This window comes from Pogoniulus pusillus, chromosome 3 (assembly GCF_015220805.1).
Source record: "Pogoniulus pusillus isolate bPogPus1 chromosome 3, bPogPus1.pri, whole genome shotgun sequence".
NCBI classification, from domain to species: Eukaryota; Metazoa; Chordata; class Aves; order Piciformes; family Lybiidae; genus Pogoniulus; species Pogoniulus pusillus.
The window spans coordinates 6,984,744-7,010,527 of NC_087266.1; the positions used below are offsets into that span (position 1 = coordinate 6,984,744).

General features: G+C 49.8%; 1 protein-coding gene across 2 annotated transcripts in view; it reads right to left on the reverse strand.

Moving 5' to 3' along the window:
• Positions 1-7,725: 7,725 nt before the first annotated feature.
• ME3 (malic enzyme 3) overlaps positions 7,726-25,784 on the reverse strand; it is a 156,931-nt gene continuing 138,872 nt past the window's right edge. The window contains exons 8-14 of one of the 2 annotated variants that reach the window (XM_064169608.1): positions 15,109-15,206; positions 13,844-13,957; positions 13,087-13,192; positions 12,376-12,518; positions 10,880-11,053; positions 9,407-9,505; positions 7,726-8,008 (exon numbers count right to left, since the gene is read on the reverse strand). In XM_064169608.1, the coding sequence (XP_064025678.1) occupies positions 7,847-8,008; positions 9,407-9,505; positions 10,880-11,053; positions 12,376-12,518; positions 13,087-13,192; positions 13,844-13,957; positions 15,109-15,206 (896 nt within the window). In that variant the 3' untranslated portion in view covers positions 7,726-7,846. The remainder of the gene's footprint in view (positions 8,009-9,406; positions 9,506-10,879; positions 11,054-12,375; positions 12,519-13,086; positions 13,193-13,843; positions 13,958-15,108; positions 15,207-25,784) is intronic. The other variant, XM_064169615.1, reaches the window with a different exon arrangement.

The window sequence follows — 25,784 nt, forward strand, 5'->3', positions numbered from 1 at the left end:
CTCTGGGCTCTCTGGTGCTGATGGGCACCGGTGAGAGCAGGAGCCGAAAGCCAGTGGCTGCTGGCGAGCCAGGGCTGGGCAAAGCCTCAGCCAGAGCCTTTGCCATTGCAGGACTTTCTGCGGAAGATCCCTTCCAAGCTGCTGGAGGCTGAGCTGTACCAGCAGTGGATGGGAGCCCTGCACAAGAGCAGCAGGCAGGCGAGGCTGGCGGCGCTGAAGGAGTAAGTGTGCTCAGCAGCCTGCCTGCTCCTCAGGGACTGGCAGAGCTTGGCACTTGCCTGCACAGCAGTGGCCTCCTTGCCCAAGCTGTGTGTGCTGCCAGCCACCTCTAGCTGCTGAGGGCTGGAGCTCTGGGGGCAAGAGGCACACAAAAGCATTCCTCTCCTTGGAGCAATTCCTGCACACACTGGGGGCTGCTCCACCGAGGAATTCCTGCCAGAAGGGCAGGCAGGGAGGGAGGTGGGCAGGGAGCCTTCCTGCAGCGGGTCTTGGGTGCCATCAGCCTGTGTTGACAACATCCATTTTACTGACCTTGTGTTCCTCTTTGCTCAGGGTCACCAACAAATTGCCCCAGGCCAACCTCATTCTCCTCAAGAGCTTGCTGTCCCTGCTGCATAACATCAGCAGCAACACGGACAGCAGCAGGATGACAGCCAGGAGCCTTGCCATCTGTGTTGGGCCAAACTTGCTGAGCCCAGTGGAGGAGCCACCCCTGGAGATGCTACTGGAGGTGACAAGCAGGGTATGCTGCCTTTCCCGGCTGGCTACAGCCTTGCAGGCCCTGCTGAGCTTTGCTGTTCAGAGGAACCTTCCTGCCTCCACTCTGCAGCAAACACTTGGTGGGGAGCTGCCTGGAAGAGCAGCCCCACAGCTGCAGCTTTCTGTGCAGAAGCCAGGCTCAGCAGTGGGAAAGACTGTGAAAAATGGTACCCGTGTCAATAAAAGAATGGCAAAGCAGAATATAAGAATATGAGAAAATGGAAATATGTCAGTATGAGAGTGGCAGAGCAGGGTGTGTCAGAGCTAACTAAGCTGGAGACGCTGGAACCTACGAGCGACAACAGAAAGCGCTGTGAAGAGACAGCCCCCCTGTGAATAGGGGCCATGAACAAAACAGGGGTGTGCCGGAGCTAACTGAGCAAGGCTAGGGATGAACAGTAACAGAAAACACCATAACCATGGTAGGTAAGGGACCGTAAAGCAGGTGACTGTGCAGACCAAATAGCTGAGTCACAAAGACACCTGAGGAAGACTCGTTACTTCAGCCTCATGGCCACCAGAGAGACCCCCAGGAGGATGAGCAGGCATGCGCAACAGCTCCAGGAAAGACCAGAAACTGCTCGGGAAGTGTCTGACTGTGTATGAAACTGCTTTGTGACTATGTATGTGAGTGGGAAACAAAAACCCTGCAGCGGCATGTGTGCAGTGCACAGCTGTGGAGATCACAGGATCACAGTATCACAGTACCACCAAGGTTGGAAGAGACCTCATAGATCATCAAGTCCAACCCTTTACCACAGAGCTCAAGGCTAGACCATGGCACCAAGTGCCACGTCCAATCCTGCCTTGAACAGCTCCAGGGACGGCGACTCCACCACCTCCCCGGGCAGCCCATTCCAGTGTCCAATGACTCTCTCAGTGAAGAACTTTCTCCTCACCTCCAGCCTAAATCTCCCCTGGTGCAGCCTGAGGCTGTGTCCTCTTGTTCTGGTGCTGGCCACCTGAGAGAAGAGAGCAACCTCCTCCTGGCCACAACCACCCCTCAGGTAGTTGTAGACAGCAATAAGGTCTGCCCTGAGCCTCCTCTTCTCCAGGCTAACCAATCCCAGCTCCCTCAGCCTCTCCTCGTAGGGCTGTGCTCAAGGCCTCTCCCCAGCCTCGTTGCCCTTCTCTGGACACGCTCAAGCATCTCAGTGTCCCTGCGCCCAGCGCTGCTCCTTGCTTGCCAAAATAAAAACTCCTTAAGCTTATCTCTATGTTTTTGGTGGCTCAATTTTAACAAGACTCAGCTTCAGCCTCCCCGGTGGGTGAGTTAGCCAAGCCGCAGCCTGCCGCTCAGCCTCTTGAGTTGCCTGCACGGCTCAGCACAGACTCGTCCCTCCGGGACAAGCAGAGCCCAGGCCCCTGCAGTCCCTGCACAGCACCGCAGGCGCGGGAGCTGCCGGCCGCGCTCCGCTGCGCGGCTGCACGCACGCACCGCGCCTGCGCAATGCGAACTGCGGCGTGCGGAGAGCGCGGGCAGAGGCCGAGTGCCGCCGCTCAGCCGCGGCTCTCCTCTGCGGCACCTCCTGCCTGGCGTCCCCTCCTGCCTGGCGTCCCCCTGGGGCAAGCCGGCGGCTCGGGAAAGTCTCTTTCTCCTCTGAGTTGCTCTTTGCCCCGTGGGCATTCTCCTGACTTCCCCAAATGGTTACCTGCGCCTGTGTGTCCCAACCCTCCCCACAGCCGAACGCTGTGAACCTGCACATAGACTTCATTAATATGTTAACGGGATTTTGATATTAATAAACTGATAATTTAATTAATTGTTCTGTCAAACATGAATATCCCTAACTCTTTATAACATGAGGTGTGGCAGAATTGAGACAGGCTGGAGAGATGGGCCCAAGCCAACCTCAAGAAGTGAAGACAGCCAAGTGCAAGGTCCTGGAGAAGAGTCAGGGCAATCCGAGGACTAAATGCAGGGTGGAAAAGGACTTACTGCAGGGTGGTCTCAAAGGGAAAGAACTTGGGGAATGTCAGTCGAGGAAAAACTCAACCCAAGCCAGCAATGTGTGCTTGCAGCCCAGAAGGGAAATCCTGTGCTGGGCTGTGCCAAAGAAGTGTGATCAGCGAGAGGAGAGGCAGATGTGACTCTCCCCTTCTGCTCTCCTCTCCTGAGACACCACCTGGAGTACTCTATCCAGTTCTGGTGCAGAGTCAGGACTCTAAGCTTTAGGAATGCAAACTTCCAGCTCCTTATGGAGATAGTCAGTAGGACAACATGGGAAAAGATCCTCAGAGAGAGAGGAGCAGAGCAGAGCTGGCAGATCTTTAAGGGCATCATGGTTAGAGCACAGGAGATCTTGCTTCCCATTTGTAAGAGATCAGGCAAGGAAGGGAAGAAACAGGCATGTCTGAATAGAGAGCTGCCAGTCAAAAGAGCAAGAGGAGACGGCACAGACAGTGGAAGCAGGGACAGGAAACCTGGGAGAGGAATAGAAACACCACCCAGTTGTGTAGAGGTCATTTAGTGCAGCCCCCATGCAGTCAGCAGGGACACCTCCAACTAGGTGAGGCTGCCCAAGCCTTACTCCATGAGAAAGCAGGTGTATGTGTAGCTGGTGCCATGGTCTAGCCTTGAGCTCTGTGGCAAAGGGTTGGACTTGATGATCTGTGAGGTCTCTTCCAACCCTGTGATACTGTAATACACATCCTGGGCATCCAGACCAGCCACTTGGGCTGCTGAGGTCTGGGGAAGGCAGCAACAGTGATCTTTCTCTTTGTTGATTTACATGAACAAGGGAGAGACAATTTCATAGAATAGAATCATAGTGAATCATAGTATCAACCAGATTGGAAGAGACCTCCAGGATCATCCAGTCCAACTCATCACCCAGCCCCGTTCAGTCAACTAGACCATGGCACCAAGTGCCTCGTCCAGCCTTTTTTTGAACACCAGAACGAGAGGACACAGCCTCAGGCTGTGCCAGGGGAAATTTAGGCTGGAGGTGAGGAGAAAGTTCTTCACTGAGAGAGTCATTGGGCACTGGAATGGGCTGCCCTGGGAGGTGGTGGAGTCGCCGTCCCTGGAGCTGTTCAAGGCAGGATTGGACGTGGCACTTGGTGCCATGGTCTAGCCTTGAGCTCTGTGGTAAAGGGTTGGACTTGATGATCTGTGAGGTCTCTTCCAACCTTGGTGATACTGTGATACTGTGATACATGTCAGAGGCGAGCTGTGAGTTCTTCCTCCTTTGACCAGACAGCTGCTCTGGAATGCTGAGAGACCTCTCAGCATTGCTCCTAAGCCTGACAGTGCTCAAGAGCAGTTGGGTTTGAGCACCAAAATATCAATAACAACAATAGAAATTGTAAAGCTGAAGTCCTGAGTACCCTCCAAGATAAACTTATAGAGGTTTTACTGGCAGATAAGGACAAGCAAAATAAAGGAACAGGCTCTCCAGAGAGGTTGTTTGGTCTCCTTCTCAAAGGGCTCTCAAGGAGAGTGGGGCTCCATGTGGCTGCCAGCCAGGCACCAGCAGCGTTCTGGGGCCAGCTCTGCTCAGGATTTCTATCTTGGTCTGGAAGCAGGAGCAGCTGAATGCACCATGAGTGACTTTACTGACAACACTAAACTGGAAGGTGCTCATGAGGCCTCAAGTCTAGCAGTGGGTAAGAGGTATTTGAACAATGGCCTCAAGAGCATGTTTCTTCAGAAGGTCCTGAGAACAGCCTGAGTCCTCACAAGCACAGACATCCCCTTACGTTCCACCACCTGTGTGGTAGTTTGAGGGGTCCTAGATCTCCCTTAACCAAACCATAGGGACGGAGGCCCATCCGAGGGAGATGGACCTGCTTGTCCCAGGATATTGTAGTATTGCTAATCTAGTCATAGAATCAAGCAGGTTGGAAGAGACCTCCAAGGTCATCCAGGCCAACCTAGCACCCAGCCCTGTCCAATCAACCAGACCATGGCACTGAGTGCCTCAGTCAGGCTTTTCTTCAACACCTCCAGGGATGGCAACTCCACCACCTCCCTGGGCAGCCCATTCCAATGCCAATCACTTTCTCTGGCAACAACTTCCTCCTAACATCCAGCCTAGACCTCTCCCGGCACAGCTTGAGACTGTGTCCCCTTGTTCTGTTGCTGGCTGCCTGGGAGAAGAGACCAACCCCCACCTGGCTACAGCCTCCCTTCAGGTAGTTGTAGACAGTAATGAGCTCTGCCCTGAGCTTCCTCTTCTCCAGGCTGCACACCCCCAGCTCCCTCAGCCTCTCCTCACAGGGCTGTGCTCCAGGCCCCTCACCAGCTTTGTTGCCCTTCTCTGGACACGTTCCAGCACCTCAACATCTCTCTTGAATTGAGGGGCCCAGAACTGGACACAGCACTCAAGGTGTGGCCTGCCAGTGCTGAGCAGAGGGGCAGAATAACCTCCCTTGTCCTGCTGGCCACACTGTGCCTGATCCAGGCAGGATGCCATTGGCTCTCCTGGCCACCTGGGCACGTTCTGTCTTCTGGTATCACAGCTTATAAGGCAGTGCCTGACTGATACCCTTTCCTTCTGCCCCTGCCTTTCCTCCCTTCACTTCTTTGCCCAGGGAACAGCATGTGTCCCCTCTCATCTGATGGGCTGTGGGGGAGGTGGCTGCCAGCTTGTCACTACCAGGCATTGTGAGCTGCAGCATGCAGGTTGCGGAGGCCTTGCAAGCCTCAGCTGGGGAGGGCAGTTTCAGCCGCAGGGTGGCAGGGGTGGAGGATCCCAGAAGGCCGGTTTGGGCCTAATGGGTCTCGGTCTGACGGCTGTGGCCTAGCTTGTGAATGTACTTATTCTGCCTGAGGGGTTTCTGTCTATGTGCTCTTGTACACAGAATCTCTCTTTAAGCTTTCCATCGCTGTGCAGTCTCCTCATTCTTACTCCAGTGCCAGGTCACCCATGGCCTCGAACTGGGACAACCTGATAAGCAGCAAAGGTCCCTCTGCAGTGTCTGCACCCTGAGGGAATGTTAAGGATGAGGGGAGAGCCCAACAGAACAAGTACCACGGGAGCTGGCTCCTGGGAATGCCTGCATGTGCAGGTTTTGCTTTACCTGTAAACCTGGGCTTTGGCTTGATCCAGAGGGATTCTTCCTCTTACCCTTCGGAGTCTTTTCCCTATGGCACTGCCAGGCAGTGACTGAGCTCATTTATGGTGCTGGGCTGCCTGCTAGCCAACGACTGATGGCAACAGTGACCAGGTATGGAAGGCACTTTCAGATTTCCCCAGAGCAGCTATTGCCTCCTCTAGGGGAGCTGAGGGTTGAAGGTACTGAGTTCCCAGGAGTACTGTTGTCCCCAAAAAGCAGGCAAGGGCTGACTGCCCTCATCTCTGCAAGGCTTTACAAGTAAGAGATAAATTCAGAGTATAAGAAGAGGCTTCTGTGGTAAGAGTATGGCTCTCTGTTGGACTTGCTGATTGCCTGGTCAAGATGAGCTGGACCAAACCCAGCTTATTCTCAGGAATAAACCATGTTTGTGGAAGTCTCAAATTACGTTAGTGAAGAATAAAGTCTTTCAAGCCACCTGTCCAAAAGCATCTTGTCTTTGATTTCATTGGTGGAGGCATGAAGCCTTCCTTGCTGGCAACATTTGAAGAGGAAGATGGTCAGGTGTCTGCCATAAGACCCTCTGAGCACTCTTCAGTGCCCCCAGGCTGCTCAGGAAATTTCCTCCCTTCGTGACTCCACCTATTGTCTCTCTTTCTTTCTTTTTCTTTTTGAATTCTTGCCTAATATTTTAGAAGTCAGGCCTAGAAGAATACAGGAAGAACAGAAGAGAAACCAGGAGAGGGCTATGTTTGAAACAAACCTTTTTGAAACAAACAAAAGTGACTACTACCCTGCCACCTGCCTTCTCAAAGGCAGAGCTTTTTCCAGAAGCCATGGAAATTGAAGAAAGCCTCAGTTTCAAGGTCTCTCATTCAAGGACTGTGAGCATTTCTCAGTGTCTCTTCCTGAACCTGAAGCTTGATGGCTTTCTTTTCCCTTCTTTAGCCTAGGTGACAATTGCCTATGCAAAGAGCATGAAAGGTGCTGGCATGCCAATCATCTAGACACTGTGAGAGAGACTGGTTCACCAGCAAAGGGATGAGGTGCATTTCCTGGCACTAAAAGCCACAGTGGTATCTAGCCTTGGCCTTGCTGTGTTTGAGCACCAGGAATTGGCAAGGGAAGAGCTACTATCAAGCTTCTCTTTTGTAGTTATGATCAGGAACACCTTCCAACTCACTGGGATAGTATTTGCCAGGGCTGTGACAATTTTGCAGGGCTGCTGGATGCATCCCTGGAACTTTGTGACATGGAGACACCCCCCAGGAGGTCCTCTTCTGGCTTCCTTAGCAGTGCCCAGCAGAAGATGCAGTGGTGCAGGTGTGCATGGGTTTGGGAGTGCTTTGGTCTCCAGACTCCCCATTGTGCATCCCTTGGCTCCTGTTCACTTGGAGAGCACCCTGGACTGCAAAGAGGATAGAATCTGTTGTCCCTATCGGCCTGAGGGAGGTTTTCAGGTTTGTTTCCAAGGAGGTGGAAGCAGGACCATGCCAGGATTTGTGGCCTATGCACCAGCTTAGGTTGGATGAGACTGCCCAGACACTGGGGACTTTCGAAGCAGCAAAGGGTGGTGCTGCTCAAGTGTGCAGCTCTTCCAGGGCAATGCACACACTTCCCACCACACTCAGATGGCAGTGTGGCTGTTGTGTGTGAGGGATGGCCATGCATACAGCTGCCACCATGGAAGTGGTGCTCTGAGCTTCCTGCAGGCACTCCCACTAGGAATGAGACTGTCTGTGAGGTTGCCCAGGTAGCTTCTCTGGAGGCCGCAGAGCTGAGACCTGGGCAGTATGCTAAGCAGGCAGCAATATGCAGTGTTAACTGGCTGGGATAGGCTGCAGCCACAGCCTGTCCTTGGAGCACTGGCTGCCCAGGCTGGACTCTTGTTTTATTCCCCGCTGATACGCTGCCACAGAGAAGAAGCAGCAGCAAGTAACAAAGTGCTTGTATTGATTCACTTTTATCATTCTGCAAGCCTGGAGGTGCACTGATATCAGCAATGAAATGAACCATGGGAAGTGATTCCCGCTGGAGAGGGACAACAGTTCTCACTTGTTTTTTTCACTTAGACGTTTTGAGTTTGCATGGCTGCAGAGGGCCACCTGTAATCATCCATAACAAAAGAATCATAGTCAGGACTGTAAACGAGCTGCTTCACAAAGGCTTCCTTATCTGCTGGCTCAGGGTACCAAGAAGCAAGACCATGCTTGTAGGCCCAGTCAACGATCTGCAAAAAGATAAGCAAAACGATCTGAAGAAACAATATTGGTATGTTAGAAAGCTGAGGCCAACTGCAGTTTGTCCCTGCCTGTATTTTCACTCCTCCCCTCAAAATTGTGGCCTTTTCTCCAATTTTTTCCTCTTTCCTCTCCTGAGTCAGCTGCACTTCACCCCTTGGGTGAAGCAGTGGATTTATAGGTTGGACTAGATGATCTCAAAGGTCTTTTCCAACCTGGTTAATTCTGTGATTCTATGTGAATGCAAGCTGCCTGCAAGATCTCAAAGGTCTTTTCCACCCTGGTTAATTCTGTGATTCTATGTGAATGCAAGCTGCCTGCAAGATCTCAAAGGTCTTTTCCACCCTGGTTAATTCTGTGATTCTGTGTGAATGCAAGCTGCCTGCAAGATCTCAAAGGTCTTTTCCACCCTGGTTAATTCTGTGATTCTGTGTGAATGCAAGCTGCCTGTGAGATCTCAAAGGTCTTTTCCACCCTGGTTAATTCTGTGATTCTGTGTGAATGCAAGCTGCCTGTGAGATCTCAAAGGTCTTTTCCAACCTAATTCTGTGATTCTGTGTGAATGCAAGCTGCCTGTGAGATCTCAAAGGTCTTTTCCAACCTAATTCTGTGATTCTGTGTGAATGCAAGCTGCCTGTGAGATCTCAAAGGTCTTTTCCAACCTGTTTAATTATGTGATTCTATGTGAATGCAAGCTGCCTGTGAGATCTCAAAGGTCTTTTCCAACCTGTTTAATTATGTGATTCTATATGAATGCAAGCTGCCTGCAACTACTGGCTTCTCAGAAATGGACACCCTTGCCCTGTCAAAATGGTTGGAGTGTGCAATTAAAGGAGGAGAGCAGCCCTATGCTCACACCTTTAAGCTCCTCAGCTACACTGTGCATCCATCAGTAACTCCTAGATGACCAAGAGGATGATTCTCACTGGGTGTCCCCTGAACAGGAATTACTAACCTGATGTACAGAGGGCAACAATCCACAATCAAACAACAAATCTGAATCTGGAATAGTATTTAGGTACTTAAGCCCCTATAACATACAGGAAGAGAGGTTCCCAAACAGCAGCTTGGAACCTAAAGTCTTTTGGCAACTTGCATCATATTTGAATTTGACTCTAAACCCTGTTTTTTTTTAAGTGCTAAGCACTCACAGCACCAAGCAACAAAAACAGAGCTTTGTGAGCTGTGAGGAAGCCAGGATCAGAAGGTATTTTTCATGCTCATGATGGGACAAATCATTGCAGCAATTCTGGCTGAAAGCATTCCCAGGAATCATTCCTTTAGGCTGTAGAGTAAGTTGAATTAAACCCCTAGAAAGCAAAAATGGTACCATGGCAATTCTTGCTCTCCCTACCACAGAAAGTGGCAGTAAAAGTGCAAATACTCACTTTCACAGCAATTTTAAGAGACACCTCTCTGATGCTGTTCAAGGGGGGATAGAGTCTTCCTTCTGCAAGGTTCTGCTCTGTCACCTCAGCAGCAATAGACTAGAAAGAAGAGAAATGCCAATTATAAAGATGGCCTCAATAACACTGCACACTCGCTAGCATTGCACAGCGTGTGGCTGACACCTCAGCAGCGGTGGAGCTGGGACTAGTTCTCAATGGGAAGTGCTGAACTGCTGAAAACACATATGTGCATACATTTCATTACAGGCTTAACACTGGCTCAAGAAGGGCAGAAGTGCTGTGCCACAACAGAACTTGTGGAGAGTGAGAAAAACTCTGTCATAACTCCTGCACCTCTCTCGGTGCAGTGGAAGCACCTGAGACTGGGAAAGGCTGTGGCTTTTTGCTGAGGCTGTGCCATTTCCACTCAAGCCAGTGTGAGAAATAGATGTTTGATCCGATCAATTTGTGGCAAGAGGCCACAGACAGGGAGGAAAGGGGGTTTTGAATGGAGCTGCACTACTCCTTGCACGACCATCACAAAAGCATACACTTGGCTTAAGATAACAGCAATAAATAATTAGAAACTAGAAAGATTGGTGGAGGAGGGAGGCAGGTGGAAGAGACAGCCTTTGCACATGAGCAAACAGAGGACTAGTTTGGAGTTCGTGGAAAAGACACTTGAGGAAGACCCCTTACTTCATCACTGAAAGACCACCAGAGGGACCACCGGATAAAAAGAGACATGCGTGGAAGAGACACCTCCCATTCTTAGAACTGATAAGGACAACCCAACCTTTTCTTAGAATTAGTAATGAATATGTAATAGAATAGGCTATAAAAAGAGACAACTGAAAACAAAAGGTGTGTGTTAGGGTAGAGCAGAGTCTCCCCACGCACCCAGGCCTGTACATTGCTTGATTCCTGCAACTCTATTCAAGCCTTATTTTGCATGAACGCAAGTTTATGCCTGTTATTTATGAGACCAGGTTCTTGGAAACACCTGCAGCAGATGCATGTGCCTCTTACTGTCTGTCCCAGGTTGAGGCTACAGGGTTAAAAACATTTTCTGGGGACTAGAAGATTGTTACTCAATCCCATAATTCTGCTATCTCTTTATAGACTCACAAGGTCAATTCGTTCTCCTTTCCTCCTCCTCCTGCCCTGAGTGTGTGGCGGGAGCCAATTTATTGGGAACATGCAAGCAGTAGGCCTCTTGGATGGTGGAGGCGTTGGCAGGGGGGAGGACTGGAGCACTGGGGAGTGTAGATCTAGCTGTTTGGGGATGGGGAAAACTTCAAGGGGGGGTTACCATGATAATTGCTTTCTAATATCTATCGCTGTATTATCTCCCTCTAAATATAATTCTGTATTTTCTCTCCAATTTGATTTGAGAGTTTGATCTCTGTCAGCTCTCTTTAAAAACCTACGGCACTGTCTTTTAAAAGTATTAGTTTAATGCCAGTTGGAAACCTCTGCCGTGACGAGGAAGATATCATCAGAGATGTGCCGAACTCCACAAGCGATGACTCCCAGTGCCACTCCTGGGAAGACGTAGGCATTGTTGCCTTGGCCTGGGAAGAAGGTCTGTCCACTGGGCAGGGTTACCTTTGAGAAGGGACTCCCACTTGCAAATATTCCCCGGCCCTGGTCAAAGAGACAGAAAGAGGCACCCAGATTCAGAAGAGAAGTCTTAACCTTTCTGCTGCTTGCCATGATCTGTGCTCAGTGAACTCTAGTGAACAAGCGGACAAATCTGCAGCTGGTCAGTGAGAGGCATCTCCACCACAGCCACCTCCAGGTGACACTTCTGGAGGACATGTCCAGAGAAGGGCGACGAGGCTGGTGAGAGGCCTTGAGCACAGCCCTACGAGGAGAGGCTGAGGGAGCTGGGGTTGTTTAGCCTGGAGAAGAGGAGGCTCAGGGGTGATCTTATTGCTGTCTACAACTACCTGAGGGGTGGTTGTGGCCAGGGGGAGGTTGCTCTCTTCTCTCAGGTGGCCAGCACCAGAACGAGAGGACACAGCCTCAGGCTGTGCCAGGGGAGATTTAGGCTGGAGGTGAGGAGAAAGTTCTTCACTGAGAGAGTCATTGGACACTGGAATGGGCTGCCTGGGGAGGTGGTGGAGTCGCCGTCCCTGGGGCTGTTCAAGGCAGGATTGGACGTGGCACTTGGTGCCATGGTCTAGCCTTGAGCTCTGTGGTAAAGGGTTGGACTTGATGATCTGTGAGGTCTCTTCCAACCTTGGTCATACTGTGATACTGTGACATGGTTCCCAGCATTATGAACCAGGCCACTGAGCACGGAGTGTGTGTTTGTACTACAAGTGCTTTGAACTTGTTGAGGAGTCTCTCTTCCTCTCTATGAATCACCTATAAAGTGTGAAGAGAGATGCATATGAGATAAGGCTCTGGGGACTACGCGATTGTTTTAGCTGGCATCAAGTGGTGGGATGGGCAAAGAGGAGAGAGAGACAAGGCCTCCTCTCACTCTAAGTCAAGCCATGTGACAATAGTTCTTCAGTGACATGTGGTCCCGACTGGGTTCTGAAACTTATGTAAACAACTAGGTTGCCAAAAGACTAAGGACAGCAACCTGGAAGGATGTGACATCTCAGACAGCTATGGGTGAAGGAGGCAAGTGCTGACTTGAGAGGATTACGAAGTAATTCAGGCTGGTAGGGGTGCAAGCTCCTGCTCACAGCAAGGTTAGCTATGCAGTCAGGCCAGGTTGCTTAGGGCTTTCTCTAGCCTGGTCTTGAAACCTTGCAAGGACAGACTGCACAAGCATTCTGGGCCCCTATTCTGCTTCCTGACTCTCCTCACAGTGTGCAAGCTTTTTTTTTTACAATCAGCTTGAACTTCTTTTGCTTCAACTTATGCCCACTGTCACTTGTCCACACACCATGGTTTCCTTGGTACAGTAATGGCCACAGCACACCCAGCTTCCCCACGCTGAACTCCAGTACCTCAGTGAGGTGGTAGCACTGCTCCGCTGTGCACTCTGCTTTACTCGTGGGGTTGCTCAGGGCAAACACGATAGGCCTCTCATTGAAGGCTGCCATGTCCTTCAAAATCTTCTCAGTGAAAGCTCCTGCAACAGCTGCTACACCTAAAACAACAACAGCAGAGTGAGATGGTGCTTTCCACCTGCCTGACTTCAGTATGTTGGACTGATGCCTCTTGAACACCTCTATTGGTAAATGAACTGTGGAACAGGCTGCATCTCTGGAGATGCAGGTGGGAATGTTTCTCCTACTATGGCACGATTAAAAGCCTGTCTCAAAACAAAGCCCTCTGCTTCTCTGAGCAGAGAGGGGATCAGTGTTTAGGCCAGTCTGGCTGCAACACTTTGCCTCCAAAAGACTTGCCTGAGGCGCTTGTTGTTACCATGGCCCTGCCCAGCCTACCAGGGCCATAACTGCTGCTATGAGCTCCAGATCCTGAGACCCCCAGCACCTCCCTCTACAGCCCTGTCTGGGAAGGCTCCGACAGCTCCAAGAGAGAGGAAGCCTGTGATCCACAGTCGAGGAGGGAAGGATGTGGAGAACTAAACTAACAAAAGAGGGTAATAGAAGGCTGCTTTCATTGTGGCTGGGAAAATAACGTGAGGACCTGGAGGAAAGAAGTTCTCCTAAGAACTGAATTGATGCAAAAAGGTTATGCTAAGGGAACTCCACCTATAATTGCTGTAGGCTTCACTTTCTGCACAACCTCTTCCAGTGTGTTGACACTGGGGTGGTCCTGGGCAAACATTTCTTTCTCATGGTTCAGGTGGCTCCTGCCCTGTGAGGAAAAAGGAGTCAAACTTTGGTCTGTTGGCAAAAGTTGGAGGCACAAGGTAGCAACTAGTCATTTCATTTATCTTTTAGTCCTCTACCTAAACCAGATTCCACAGAGCAGAACCTCAGCATCAGCCAGACAGGCATTGAGCTGTTGGTGTAATATCATGTAGGGCTGGTCTCTGCTCCTCTCTCCCTGCAAAATATACTGATTTTGTGGGGGGAAGGATTTGTCTGCCAGGGCAGAGAAGTGGTACATCATGAGCCTCCTCAAGTGTGAGGAGAGACAAGAGAGGCCCTGGGGACCCAGGCAGTTCAGGGCAGAGCTGGGCCAGGCTGGATCATGAAGCAAGGCACAATGTTGTTGTAATGCTCTTTATGACCTGCAAGATTTCTAGTACTGCTTGAGACCATGGCCAGTAGTGCATCCCACCACTTCAGAGGCCCAGCCTGAAGCACTGCCTTTAGGCCAGCCCGTGCTGCTGGTACACAGTTGTCTCCAGGAGGCCTAGTCCTCTGAACAGGAAGAGCTCTGCTGACACCAATGAAACTGCAGCCCTTACTCCAGTGCTGAGCAGGAGTCCCAAGGTATTCACCTGCTCTGGCCTCTCTCTAGCTTGCAGGAAACAGCAAAGAAATGAAGCTTCACATTTACCTTCACAATCAGGCCCTTGGAGTCCACCATCCAAATCTTTTTGATGGCATCTTCTCGTGAAATACCTTCCTTTTCCATGGCCATGATGATAAGGTGAGCTATGCCCATTGCAGCCTGGAACACAGCATGTCAACATTTCATAGGGGTATCATCATCTTTTGAGGGGTGACTTTTTAAGCAAGAGATGTGTTGGGGCTGCCCTGTGCAGGGAGGCTGGGCAGTGTCATAGCATGGGCCTGAAATGATCTCTGTAGGTGGTGCCATAAATACAGAAAGAACCTAAATCATGCAGCAGAGCAGGTAGCCTATGAGGCTGGAGCAGTGGAGGTGGTACCTTGAGAGGCAGAGGCTGTCCCCACCATTAAACCAGCTGCTGCAGGAAAGGAAAGGGGCAAATACTGGATGAATGCTGGTGAAGCTAAGTGGGATTGCTGCATCTGAAATACAGCCAAGATTAATGTCCTCTTCTCTCATTCCTGCCTGAAGAAGCAGCCCTGGATTTGCTCTGTTAGTGGTCCTACAGCTGTGCCTGGCCCTCCTGCCCATCTGAGGACAAACAAGGTTAGGATGGGTCTCTGTGTCAGAGATGGTGACCAGCACAGACATGTCTGCCAGAAGGGGCGGAGAAAGAGAACAAATGGTCGTTATTTCACAGAGGGGTGGACAAACAGTGAGCAGCAGACCTTCCCAAAGTCCCACAAGTGGGCAAGAGCTGAGCCAGAATCTGGACCAACAGCTTCAGTAGCCCACAGCCCAGACATGGGATACTTTTTCTTCTCCTCTTACTTTGAGGAAGGCATCACACAGACTGTTTGGGTTTGCCATAGGGGCAATATGACTGACTCCAAGAAGTGAAGTTACCTTCTTATGGTCCTTTGGGTCTGAGTCCTTCTGACTGTATTGCTAAAGAGGCTCTGGTTTACCCTGAATACCAGCTCTGAGGACTCAAACCGACCTCCCTCATGTTCCTGCAGCACAAAGTATGTCCCTCACGGTAATTAAAGCCCCACTGACACATGGGCAGCCTCACAGCATTCAGGAAGTCTGCCTAGAATTCATGTGCTAAAGGATCAGTGAAAGATTATTGGTAACCTCTGTGCAGCAGTGAGATTCACCTGCTGGGCCTGCTCTTGCCCAGTGACAAGGAACCTGTTTCTGTGCTTTGTTCTCATGAAGCCAACTCCTGCAGCAAGCTGTGTATTTGACTTTCCTTTCTTTAAATGTGAGTTTAGTTTGATTTAGGAAAAAGCCAAGAGCGTTCCTACCTCTCCTGCTCCCTGGAAAACAAACTTGTGGTCAGAGAGTTTGTTCTTTGTGATCCTTAAGGCTGCAAAGATGCCAGCGACCGCAACAGATGCAGTGCCTGAAAAGAGAGAAGCACCATGAGATGGACATCCTGGCAAATGGATTAGCTATACTACTGATACACTGCTAGAAACCTTGTGGTAAGAATCCTTCTCTTAGATGTCGTCACTAAAGAGCCAGACTGCATTCCCTAATCTGAAATATTGCTCCTCAGAAGTGCAGGGGCAGGAGTGCACCAATTTCCCTCTACAGATAATCAAAAGGACTCTGAATGATAGAGTGGCAGAAGAATTTAATACCTAACTCCCAAGAGTTTAAGATGCACCTGCAGCAGAGTTGTGGTCTGAAGTTGGGCACTCACCACAAAATCCTCTGTGATCATGGAATTACTTTTCCTCATTTACCTTCACAGCCTAGCAACATCTTCTCTTTATTTGACTTCCCTGACATTCTGATATGGTGACTCAGAGCCATCGTGTCTCACTGACATTAGGGAGTCACTGAACATGTGAGTTGGTCCCAGATTAGTGAGGAGAGCAGACTCCTGCTGTTACAGACACAGATCCATCAAGGGAGGCTGGTATCTACACTGAATAAACCTGGCTTCGCCCCACATCGATCACACACTGTGTTCATATAATGTCCTGTTCCAAGTGAAGGAACAAGGTGGGAAGAAACCAGTTAAGGCACAGTTTAATAAGGAGTCAGGCACTGGTGGTATCTCTGTTCACCTGGGCAAGCTGAATACAAGTGTTACAGGTGATCTAGAAGTGAAAGACGCACTTCTATCACAGAGTATCTCAAATTGAAAGAGATCCATAAGGATCATCAAGTCCAAGTTTTACTGTTTAGCATTTTAAAGGATACTGGTTCAGATGCGCTCCAACTCCAATGCTATCCCCAGCTCTAAATCTGCTCTCTTCAATGTCATATTCACAAGCTTTGTGACAAATTAGGGAGGTCACAAGTAACAAGCCCTGTGTGGGTGGTCATGGGTGGGACATTGAACCCTTTCAGGCTTATAAACCTTCAGTAGCTTTACCAGATTCCCTGCATTTCTTACTTTCCTGCCCATTTAATCAGCAAGTGCTTCTGTTTCAACCAGCCAGTGCATCACCCCTGAGGGTGGTCAAGAATTGTGCAGGGGGGGTGCTTCAGGATTTTAGTGGTCACGGTAGGTTGCACTTGATGATTTTAAAGGTCTTTTCTAACCTTAAAGATTCTCTGGTTCTACAATCAGTGAGATCACAGGCAGGATCCTTATAGCTTGGGGTGCTGACTGACATCAGTGAACCTGCCCGGCTGGCATACGGTGCAGCTCATGAGCTAAGCATGACCATGAGCAGTGAAACCAGCAGATGGTGCTGCCTCATTTGTGAAGAACCGAGAAAATAAGTTCGTCTTCACATGCTCGTTTTCTCTAGTGCAAAAGCCACACCTAAAGTAGGAATCTACTGCCGTATCATGGCATCGAGTGCAGATTGTATCCCCCATTATTTCCAGGCAAACAGCAGAACTAGCGAGAGCACAGCTGTTCTAGCAGAGAAGTCCCTTTTATTGACAGGGAGCCTTGAGAAGAGACTGGCAAAGAAAATCTTTACTGGCCAGACCAGAAGAGTTTTCCAGCACCAGCAGTTCACCAGCATTTTGCTCTTATAACTAGGATGAGTTTAGCTCTCCAAAACCGGATAATTAGCACGACTTACAAGTCATTCTGGTTAAGCAGAGGTGGCAGCAGCCACTGACCTGCAGCAGACGGTGCAGTGGTGTCCATACACAGACACATTCGAATGAGAATAGGAGCAGCATCACTTCTTGCTCATGAGGGCACTGCAAGCACCCAGCTCTTACAAACAAGAGACTAGACTAATGGCTGGTAGTTTCATAGGCTTCTTTCTCACCACAAATCATCTAAGGCACTCACTTCAGCACCAAGGATGAATTCCCCTCATTTGCTCCAAAACACAGTTTAAGGGAGTTGATGGAGAAGAAACCAGCCACTGAGTGCTCTGCTGCTTCAGTACTGACATCTCAGCTCAGATGACTGAAGGATTTCTTGTTTCTCCTGCACTCTTTGCCTTTTAAAGATGGATTTAGAGTAATATTTACCTGGTGAAAGGCCATGCCACGGGACTTGAGAAAGGACAGGGGAAGATAATGAACATCCCAGCACCTTAAAGGACACCAGATTATCTGCCTAGTTTTCAGATGTTGCTGCTTTTTGTAGGTGTCACACAGCTATCTCATGCTCAGTCTCTAATTAGTGTGGGACTGCTTGGCTTGCTGCCATGCCAGATGCTAGGAAGAAGCTCCTCTAAACAAACATCACACAGAATCACAGCATCACTATGGCTGCAGTAGACCTTTAGGATTATCAAGATCATCTAACTCTACCAGGGCCACTACTACACCACATCCCTGAGTACCATATCTAGATGGCTTTTAAATACACTAAAGGATGGCAACTCAATCGCTTCTCTGGGCAGCCTGTTCCAGTCTTTGAGAACCCCTTTGCTACAGAAGTTTTTCCTGATGTTTAACCTACATTTCCCCTGGTGTTAGTTGGTGCCATTTCCTCTTGTCCTATCAGTTGTGACTTGTGAGAAGAGACTAACATCCACCTCTCTACAACATCCTTTTAGGCAGTTGTATTCTGACAAGGTTTCCCCCCGCCCCCAGTTCCCTCAGCTGCCTCTCAGAAGAGTTGTTCTTAAGGTCCTTCACCAACTTTGTTGCCCTTTTCTGAATCTACTCCAGCACCTCAATGTCTCTTACACTGTGGTGCATGAATGATCCTGCCCATGCTAAAGCATGGACTGGGTCAGATGAAATGTGCCCTTACACTATGGTGCATGACTGATCCTGCCCATGCTAAAGCATGGACTGGGTCAGATGAAATGTGCCCTTACACTATGGTGCATGATTGATCCTGCCCATGCTAAAGCATGGACTGGGTCAGATGAAATGTGCCCTTACACTATGGTGCATGACTGATCCTGCCCATGCTAAAGCATGAACTGGGTCAGATGAAATGTGCCCTTACACTATGGTGCATGATTGATCCTGCCCATGCTAAAGCATGGACTGGGTCAGATGAAGTGTGCCCTTACACTATGGTGCATGATTGATCCTGCCCATGCTAAAGCATGGACTGGGTCAGATGAAATGTGCCCTTACACTATGGTGCATGACTGATCCTGCCCATGCTAAAGCATGGACTGGGTCAGATGAAATGTGCCCTTACACTATGGTGCATGATTGATCCTGCCCATGCTAAAGCATGGACTGGGTCAGATGAAATGTGCCCTTACACTATGGTGCATGACTGATCCTGCTCATGCTAAAGCATGGACTGGGTCAGATGAAATGTGCCCTTACACTATGGTGCATGATTGATCCTGCCCGTGCTAAAGCATGGACTGGGTCAGATGAAATGTGCCCTTACACTATGGTGCATGATTGATCCTGCCCATGCTAAAGCATGGACTGGGTCAGATGAAATGTGCCATTACACTATGGTGCATGACTGATCCTGCCCATGCTAAAGCATGGACTGGGTCAGATGAAATGTGCCATTACACTGTGGTGCATGAATGATCCTGCCCATGCTAAAGCATGGACTGGGTCAGATGAAATGTGCCCTTACACTATGGTGCATGACTGATCCTGCCCATGCTAAAGCATGGACTGGGTCAGATGAAATGTGCCCTAGCACTGTTACCACCACCACAGTTTTTCAAGAGAGGCAAGACAACTGGAAACCATGTAGACACTTCTACTGCAGACGGTAGAAGAAGACACTTCTAATGCAGACGGTAGAAGAGGAAGGGACTCCTGCCTGGCAGTTTGAACTGCAAAGAAGTGAGGTGAGACCAAGGTCTCTCCTGTGACATGCAGTAGAAAATGAATGCCTACTCATACACTCACGCATGCTCACATGCTGCATCCCAGGCTTACTGTGCATGGAAATCCCCAAGTCCCTGTGTGGGTGGGAGTGGGGAAGTGATCAGAGGAAAAACTCCCAAAGTGGAACAATTACAGTGCAACAGTGTAAGTGTGAGGTCACAGCATTAGCAGCAATAGATGCCTGGAAAGCATTTAAAAGAAAGAAACATAATTGAGAACTGTCTTGTTTCTCTTGGCCCTGACTCAGGCAAAATTGCTTTACAACCTATGACTGTTGAGAAGTCTGATGGGACAAATGCTGCAAAGCCATTTAAATGGACAGTGCTGGTAGGACATTCAGCAGAGGGGCTTGAGATCCTTTTTAAAGATGTCACTAGTGGGCACTTGAGAAGTGAGGAGTATGAAAAAAGGGTGCATGGATTCAGCCTGCAGAGCAGTGTGCATTTTGCAGAGCGCAGACCTGTGGGACTGGGTGTGCCATTACTCATCCCCCTGCACTTGCGCTGCAGCTCTGAATAACAGCAGGACTCTGTTCAGCTCTGTCATTCCTAATCCTCCTCTTCTCTCTCCAGTGACTCTCTAATCTTTCCACATCTCCTCTACTGCATCTCACTCTTATTACTCAAGTAACAAAGTTAGAATCATAGAATCAGTCAGGGTTGGAAGGGACCACAAAGATCATCTAGTTCCAACCCCCCTGCCATGGGCAGGAACACCCTACCCTAGATCAGCCTGGCCACAGCCTCATCCAGTTACAGTACCTTGGCCTCAGCTCAGTATGTTTCTTTGAGAATTACAAATTCTGAGCATGGAACAATTGAGCTTCTCTATGGAGGAGAGCTCACAGCTGGTTCATGTAAGGAACTGGCTAACCATTGTGCTTCAGTTCTGAAAAAAACACAACATGAGATGAGAGGGGATGGGATGGGGCACTCCTCACCAGGAGTTGTGGCATGAAAAAAACAACCACCCTTCAACACATTGGTCTGTCTGTTTCCAAAGAGATTGGTATCTGAGGTGAGATATGGAGAGGCACAGAGACGAGAAAGGAAAATGCTCACAAATTATCCTGTTTGTCCCAGACTCAAAGTGAACACTCAACAAAGTATCACAAAATAGCAAGCAGCCCTCAGGAGCCTCTCTGGGGACCCCAGAACAACAGAACAGGTGAGAAAACTCAGGTACACTCAGAAAAACGACTGTTCTCTTAGGAACTAATCTCTGACACTCAGGGACATTGAGAACTTTGTAAAACATTACAGGAAACCCTTCTGAGGTTGATGTGCCACTTGCACCGCTGTAAGAACAAACCCCAGCAGATGTCAGTGGAGCTACACTGCAGCAAAACCTGGGGTCTGAAACAGCTCCACAACTTCAAGACCCTTCAAAATTGAAAGGGCTGCAGTCCAGAGGCACCCATGCTCAGAGACTTTATTCTGCCTTCAGAGAGGAAAGAGACGGCAGAGAGGTGAAGAAGTTTTGCACATGGACTTACAGGCAGTGCTGGCATGAGTGTCACAGGGAAGGTACTGCCCAGTGCCAATGTCAGGGTTGTACTGTGTGTGCCATCAGCCAGTAGCTCAGCAGGGGACACAGGGGCAAGGACCCTGTGGGTGCTTGGGAACAAGAGTACTCTCATGCTGAGGGCTGTCACTGCCCTGTCACTCAGCTCCTGGCACAGGCTGAGTGGTGCAGAGCCTAACTACCATGCTGAACCCTTCTGATAGCAGCAGCAACGTGAGCACACAGCACACCACTGCCCATTTCTTCATAACACACCCACGTGGGTGATTCTCCCATGTCCACTGCACACTGGTGGAAGAGATGGCCAAATTCAGCCTCATGTTTTATTTTTTCCCCTTGTCCCACCTGCTTATCCTTCACCCCATCAAAACTGTGCCACAATGAGGACTCAGGGAACAGCAAACACTTGACAGCTCCAGCAAAAGGCAGCCAAGAAAATACATCTAAATTTATGGCTGCAGAGGAAGCATAGGGCTTTTCCAAACCCTGGTTCACATTAACTCCCTGCAACAGTTCCACCTGTTACTGGAAGGCAGAGTGGAGCTTGTCCAGATCCGCTCCAAACACATAACCAAAAGGCCAAGACAACAAAGTTGATGCAGAAAAGCTGCTGGAGCGGCTCAGTGTTTTCACCTCCATGGCTGTGGGCTAGTGTGAAGAGGCAAAGAGGTGAAGAGCTGCTTGATAATGAATGTGCAGAGCTCATCTTAAACTAGATGCTTAACTGCAGGTAGTCTCTAGGTGCTCATTTTTAATCCTTCCACTGTAAAATGCTTGGATTATACTTGGCTTGGCTGATCACTCCTGCCTGTGCAGAATGCCAGCCAGGACACAGGCTGTACCCACTGGCAGACTGAATCCTCTGGTCCACGAAGACAGAGGCTACCAGGCAGCGACCAGCACTTTGCAAGAAAGCATCTCTGTCCCACAGCAGTGGAGATGCTGTGGATGCTGTTTTATACCAACAAGCTAAACCAGGTCAGAGCACAGCCCTGTTTTCTCTGTGCATTTTGCCTCCTTAGCCTGGACTTGCAGATCAAGAGGAGCTTAAAACTGAGGTGATGTATGCTGTTCTTGATGGAAAAGGAGGAGTCTGCCATAGCCAGTGAACAAGAGAAACAGAACAAGAAAAGCAGGAGAGAAAAGCAGATCAAATGTTACCATCCCCCAAATGACAGAAGGTACAGGCCACATCTTTAGGGCCCTTCACCACTAAGCCCAAAGCACTAAGGGCCATTTACAGCCCGGAGTCCATACTGTTCTGACCTGGATGGTTTAGCAGTCAGTGTGTGATTTAGACACAACCCCAGGAGCTGGTCCTTAAACAGTTATATGTAGTAGCACCAAGGGAAAACGCAGGAGCCTCTTCTGCTGCAGGGCACCACCTAGTAGTGGTGACTAGTAGAGAACTGAGAACATCTCCACTTCTATCTTCAGGCTGGGTAAATCCCCACAGGGAAAGTGTGCTGCTCAGGAGTTGCCTGGCAGGACATAGCCTGCTTTGTTCTGCAGCAGGGTATGTCCAGAGCTCCCTTCCTATTGTGCTCCCCCCTCCTCTTAGTTTCCTGTGATAATTACTGAAGCATTTTCCACACCAGCTGAAACAACAAAGTAAGATACTGTACCATTTGAATCTGCTGCAATTAGTTAATGCTGAGCCAAAAGCTAGCTTTGCCTGCTTCTCACAGCACATGGCAATGTGCCTGCAAAACTGGCCACGTCTGCACATGATTGATTGCTAACTTGCACAAATGTTTGAAGCAGCTCGGATTTGTGGTGCTGCAGTCAGCTTGTTCCCAACCTCAGCTGAGGTCTGGGAGCAGTATTCCTCCAGGCTGAAACACTGCCTCCTGAAGCATCCTGGAAAGCTTACTGGAATGGTTATCTGCTAGGATAGTGAGAAAAGGTGGTTGGTGGGTCATGAGATATTTTGAGGCTCATCTGCAGTCACACATTCAACAACAAAGTGGAATCTCTGCTCTAGCAGTTGGGAAAAGACTCAGAGGTTCTACAAAAGTGATGACTCCCTCTGCACTGCCTGCAGAAGACCACATTAGCTGTGGAGGGAGTGTGGAAATATAAAAGGCTGGGTGTTTTTCAGGTGGATAATGATCTGGGGGCTCCCTTCCTCAAGTGCCCTGAAAAAGTTTCATTGCCTGGTTTAAGTGCTCATGGTTTTAGAAATCCCATCTGTTCAGAGCCTCCCAAACTGGATACAGATACACATGGAACAGTGATTGGTGGTTCACAGATACATTTGGAACAGTGACTGGTGGTTCTTTGAGAAGATATCAATGACAGTTTCAAAAGACTGTTAAAGATGGCCAGAGCCAGGAGTCAGTAGACCTGTGCTTCTGTGTGCTCTTCTTTTGCCCTGACCATATGTGTGAAAGGCTTTTGAATGACATAGAATCATAGAATCAACCAGGTTGGAAGAGACCTCCAAGATCATCCAGCCCAACCTAGCACCCAGCCCTGTCCAATCAACTAGACCATGACACTAAGTGCCTCAGACAGGCTTGGCTTCAACACCTCCAGGGATGGCAACTCTACCACCTCCCTGGGCAGCCCATTCCAATGCCAATCACTCTTTCTGGCAACAACTTCCTCCTAACATCCAGCCTAAAGCTCCCCCAGCACAACTTGAGACTGTGTCCCCTTGTTCTGTTGCTGGCTGCCTGGCAGAAGAGACCAGCTTCCACCTGGCTACAGCCTCCCTTCAGGCAGTTGTAGGCAGAAACATTCAACTGCCATCCAGCCAGATTTGGACAGGCTGCAGTGCTGGATGAAGGCTACCCTCATGAAGTTCAATAAGGACAAATACAGGGTCCTCCATCTGGGGAGGAAGAACAGCAGACACCAGTACAGGTTGGGGACTGCCCTGCTGGAAAGCAGCTCCATGGAGAAAGACCTTGGAGTCCTGGTGGACAGCAAGTTCTGCGTGGGCCAGCAATGTGGCCTTGTGGCCCAGAGAGACAATGCCATGCTGGGATGTAGCAAGAAAAGTGTGTCCAGGAGGCCTAGGGAGCTTCTTCTCCCCCTCTGCTCTGCCTTAGTGAGACCACATCTGGAATATTGTGTCCAGTTTGGGGCTCCCCAGTTCAAGAGACTCAGGGACCTATTAGAGTCCAGCAGAGAGCCACAAAGATGACTGGGGGGGCTTGAGTATGTCCCCTATAAAGACAGACTACGAGCCCTGGGGCTGTTTAGTCTGGAGAAGAGAAGTCTGAGAAGAGATCTTATCAATGTCTATAAATATCTGAGGGGTGGGTGTCAAGTGGATGGAGCCAATCTCCTTTCGCTGGTCAGCAGCAATAAGACAAGGAGCAATGGCTACAAACTGGAACACAGAAGGTTTCCCCTCAACATGAGGAGAGACTTCTTTACATTGAAGGGTGACAGAGCACTGAACAGGCTGCCCTGAGAGGCTGTGGAGTGTCCTTCTCTGCAGACTTAAAACACCTGCTTGATTGCATTCCTGTGTGAACTACCCCTAGGGGATCCTGTGATTCTGTAATTCAGGCTGGAAAAGACCCTCGGGATCACCAAGTCCAACCAATCACCTTACTCTACAAATTTCATCCTTAACCATGTCCCCAAGCACCACATCTAAATGACCTTTAAACGCATCCTGGGTTGGTGACTCAACCACCTCCTCAGATAGCCCATTCCAATGCCTGCCCACTCCTTCTGTGAAAAAATTCTTCTTTATGTCCACTCTGAAGCTACTCTGTTTCGGTACTAAGTAACCTGCACCTGAAGGACTCAGGTTTGATAGGTGACTATGGAGGATACCATGCTGCTCAGCCAGGAGAACAAACCTTTACTAGAAAATGTATGGTTAGAAGAGATGCCCAGAAACCATCTTGTCCTGTGTCTGCTCAAAGCAGGGCTAGATTCAAACTGGGATTAGATTGTGTCCTAGTTACCCCAAATTTCTCTCTTCTCCCTCTAACTCCGTGGTTTGAATGGGAGGAGAAAGGAGTGAAAACCTGCTTCCTCCCCACCCTGCCCTGAGGGCTTGAAGGGGGCAGCAAAGGGTCCCTTTTCCTGCACACGGGCTGACCCGCGCAGAAGCCCACGCTGAAATCAGGCTGGTGATTGGCTGTGGTTTTGCACCCAGAATAGCTGGTAAATGGACACTTTGTCTAGAAAAAGGGATAAATGAAACAAGGGTGCCCACCTTGGGGTCCCCATCTAGAATCATAGATTCAACCAGGTTGGAAGAAACCTCCAAGATCATCCAGTCCAACCTAGCACCCAGCCCTAGCCAGTCAACTAGACCATGGCACTAAGTGCCTCAGCCAGGCTTTGCTTCAACACCTCCAGGGATGATGACTCCACCACCTCCCTGGGCAGCCCATTCCAATGGGAAATCACTCTCCCTGCCAACAACTTCCTCCTAACATCCAGCCTAGACCTCCACCGGCACAACTTGAGACTGTGTCCCCTTGTTCTGTTGCTGGTTGCCTGGGAGAAGAGGCCAACCCCCCCCCCCCCCCCCACCTGGCTACAACCTCCCCTCAGGTAGCTGTAGACAGCAATGAGGTCACCCCTGAGCCTCCTCTTCTCCAGGCTAAACACCCCCAGCTCCCTCAGCCTCTCCTCACAGGGCTGTGTTCCAGGCCCCTCACCAGCTTTGTTGCCCTTCTCTGGACACATTCCAGCACCTCAACATTTCTCTTGAATTGAGGGGCCCAGAACTAGACACAGCACTCAAGGTGTGGCCTGAGCAGTGCTGAGTACAGGGGCAGAATAACCTCCCTTGTCCTACTGGCCACTGTTCCTGAGCCAGGCCAGGATGCCATTGGCTCTCTTGGCCACCTGGGCACACTGCTGGCTCATGTTCAGCCTATTATCTATCAGTGCCCCCAGGTCCCTTTCTTCCTGGCTGCTCTCAGCCACTCTGTCCCCAGCCTGTAGTGCTGCTTGGGGTTGTTGTGGCCAAAGTGCAGAAGCCTGCACTTGGCCTTGTTAAATGTCATTCCTTTGGCCTCTGCCCACCCATCCAGCCTGTCCAGGTCCCTCTGCAGGGCTCTCCTACCCTCCAACAGATCCACACCTGCTCCTAGCTTGGTGTCATCTGCAAACTTACTGATGCTGGACTCAATCCCCTCGTCCAGATCATCAACAACAGAATGCTTGGCCAGATGGGCTCCTGCCATGACTGGCCCTTTCCCGCTTTTGGATGGCTCCTACCTTTTGG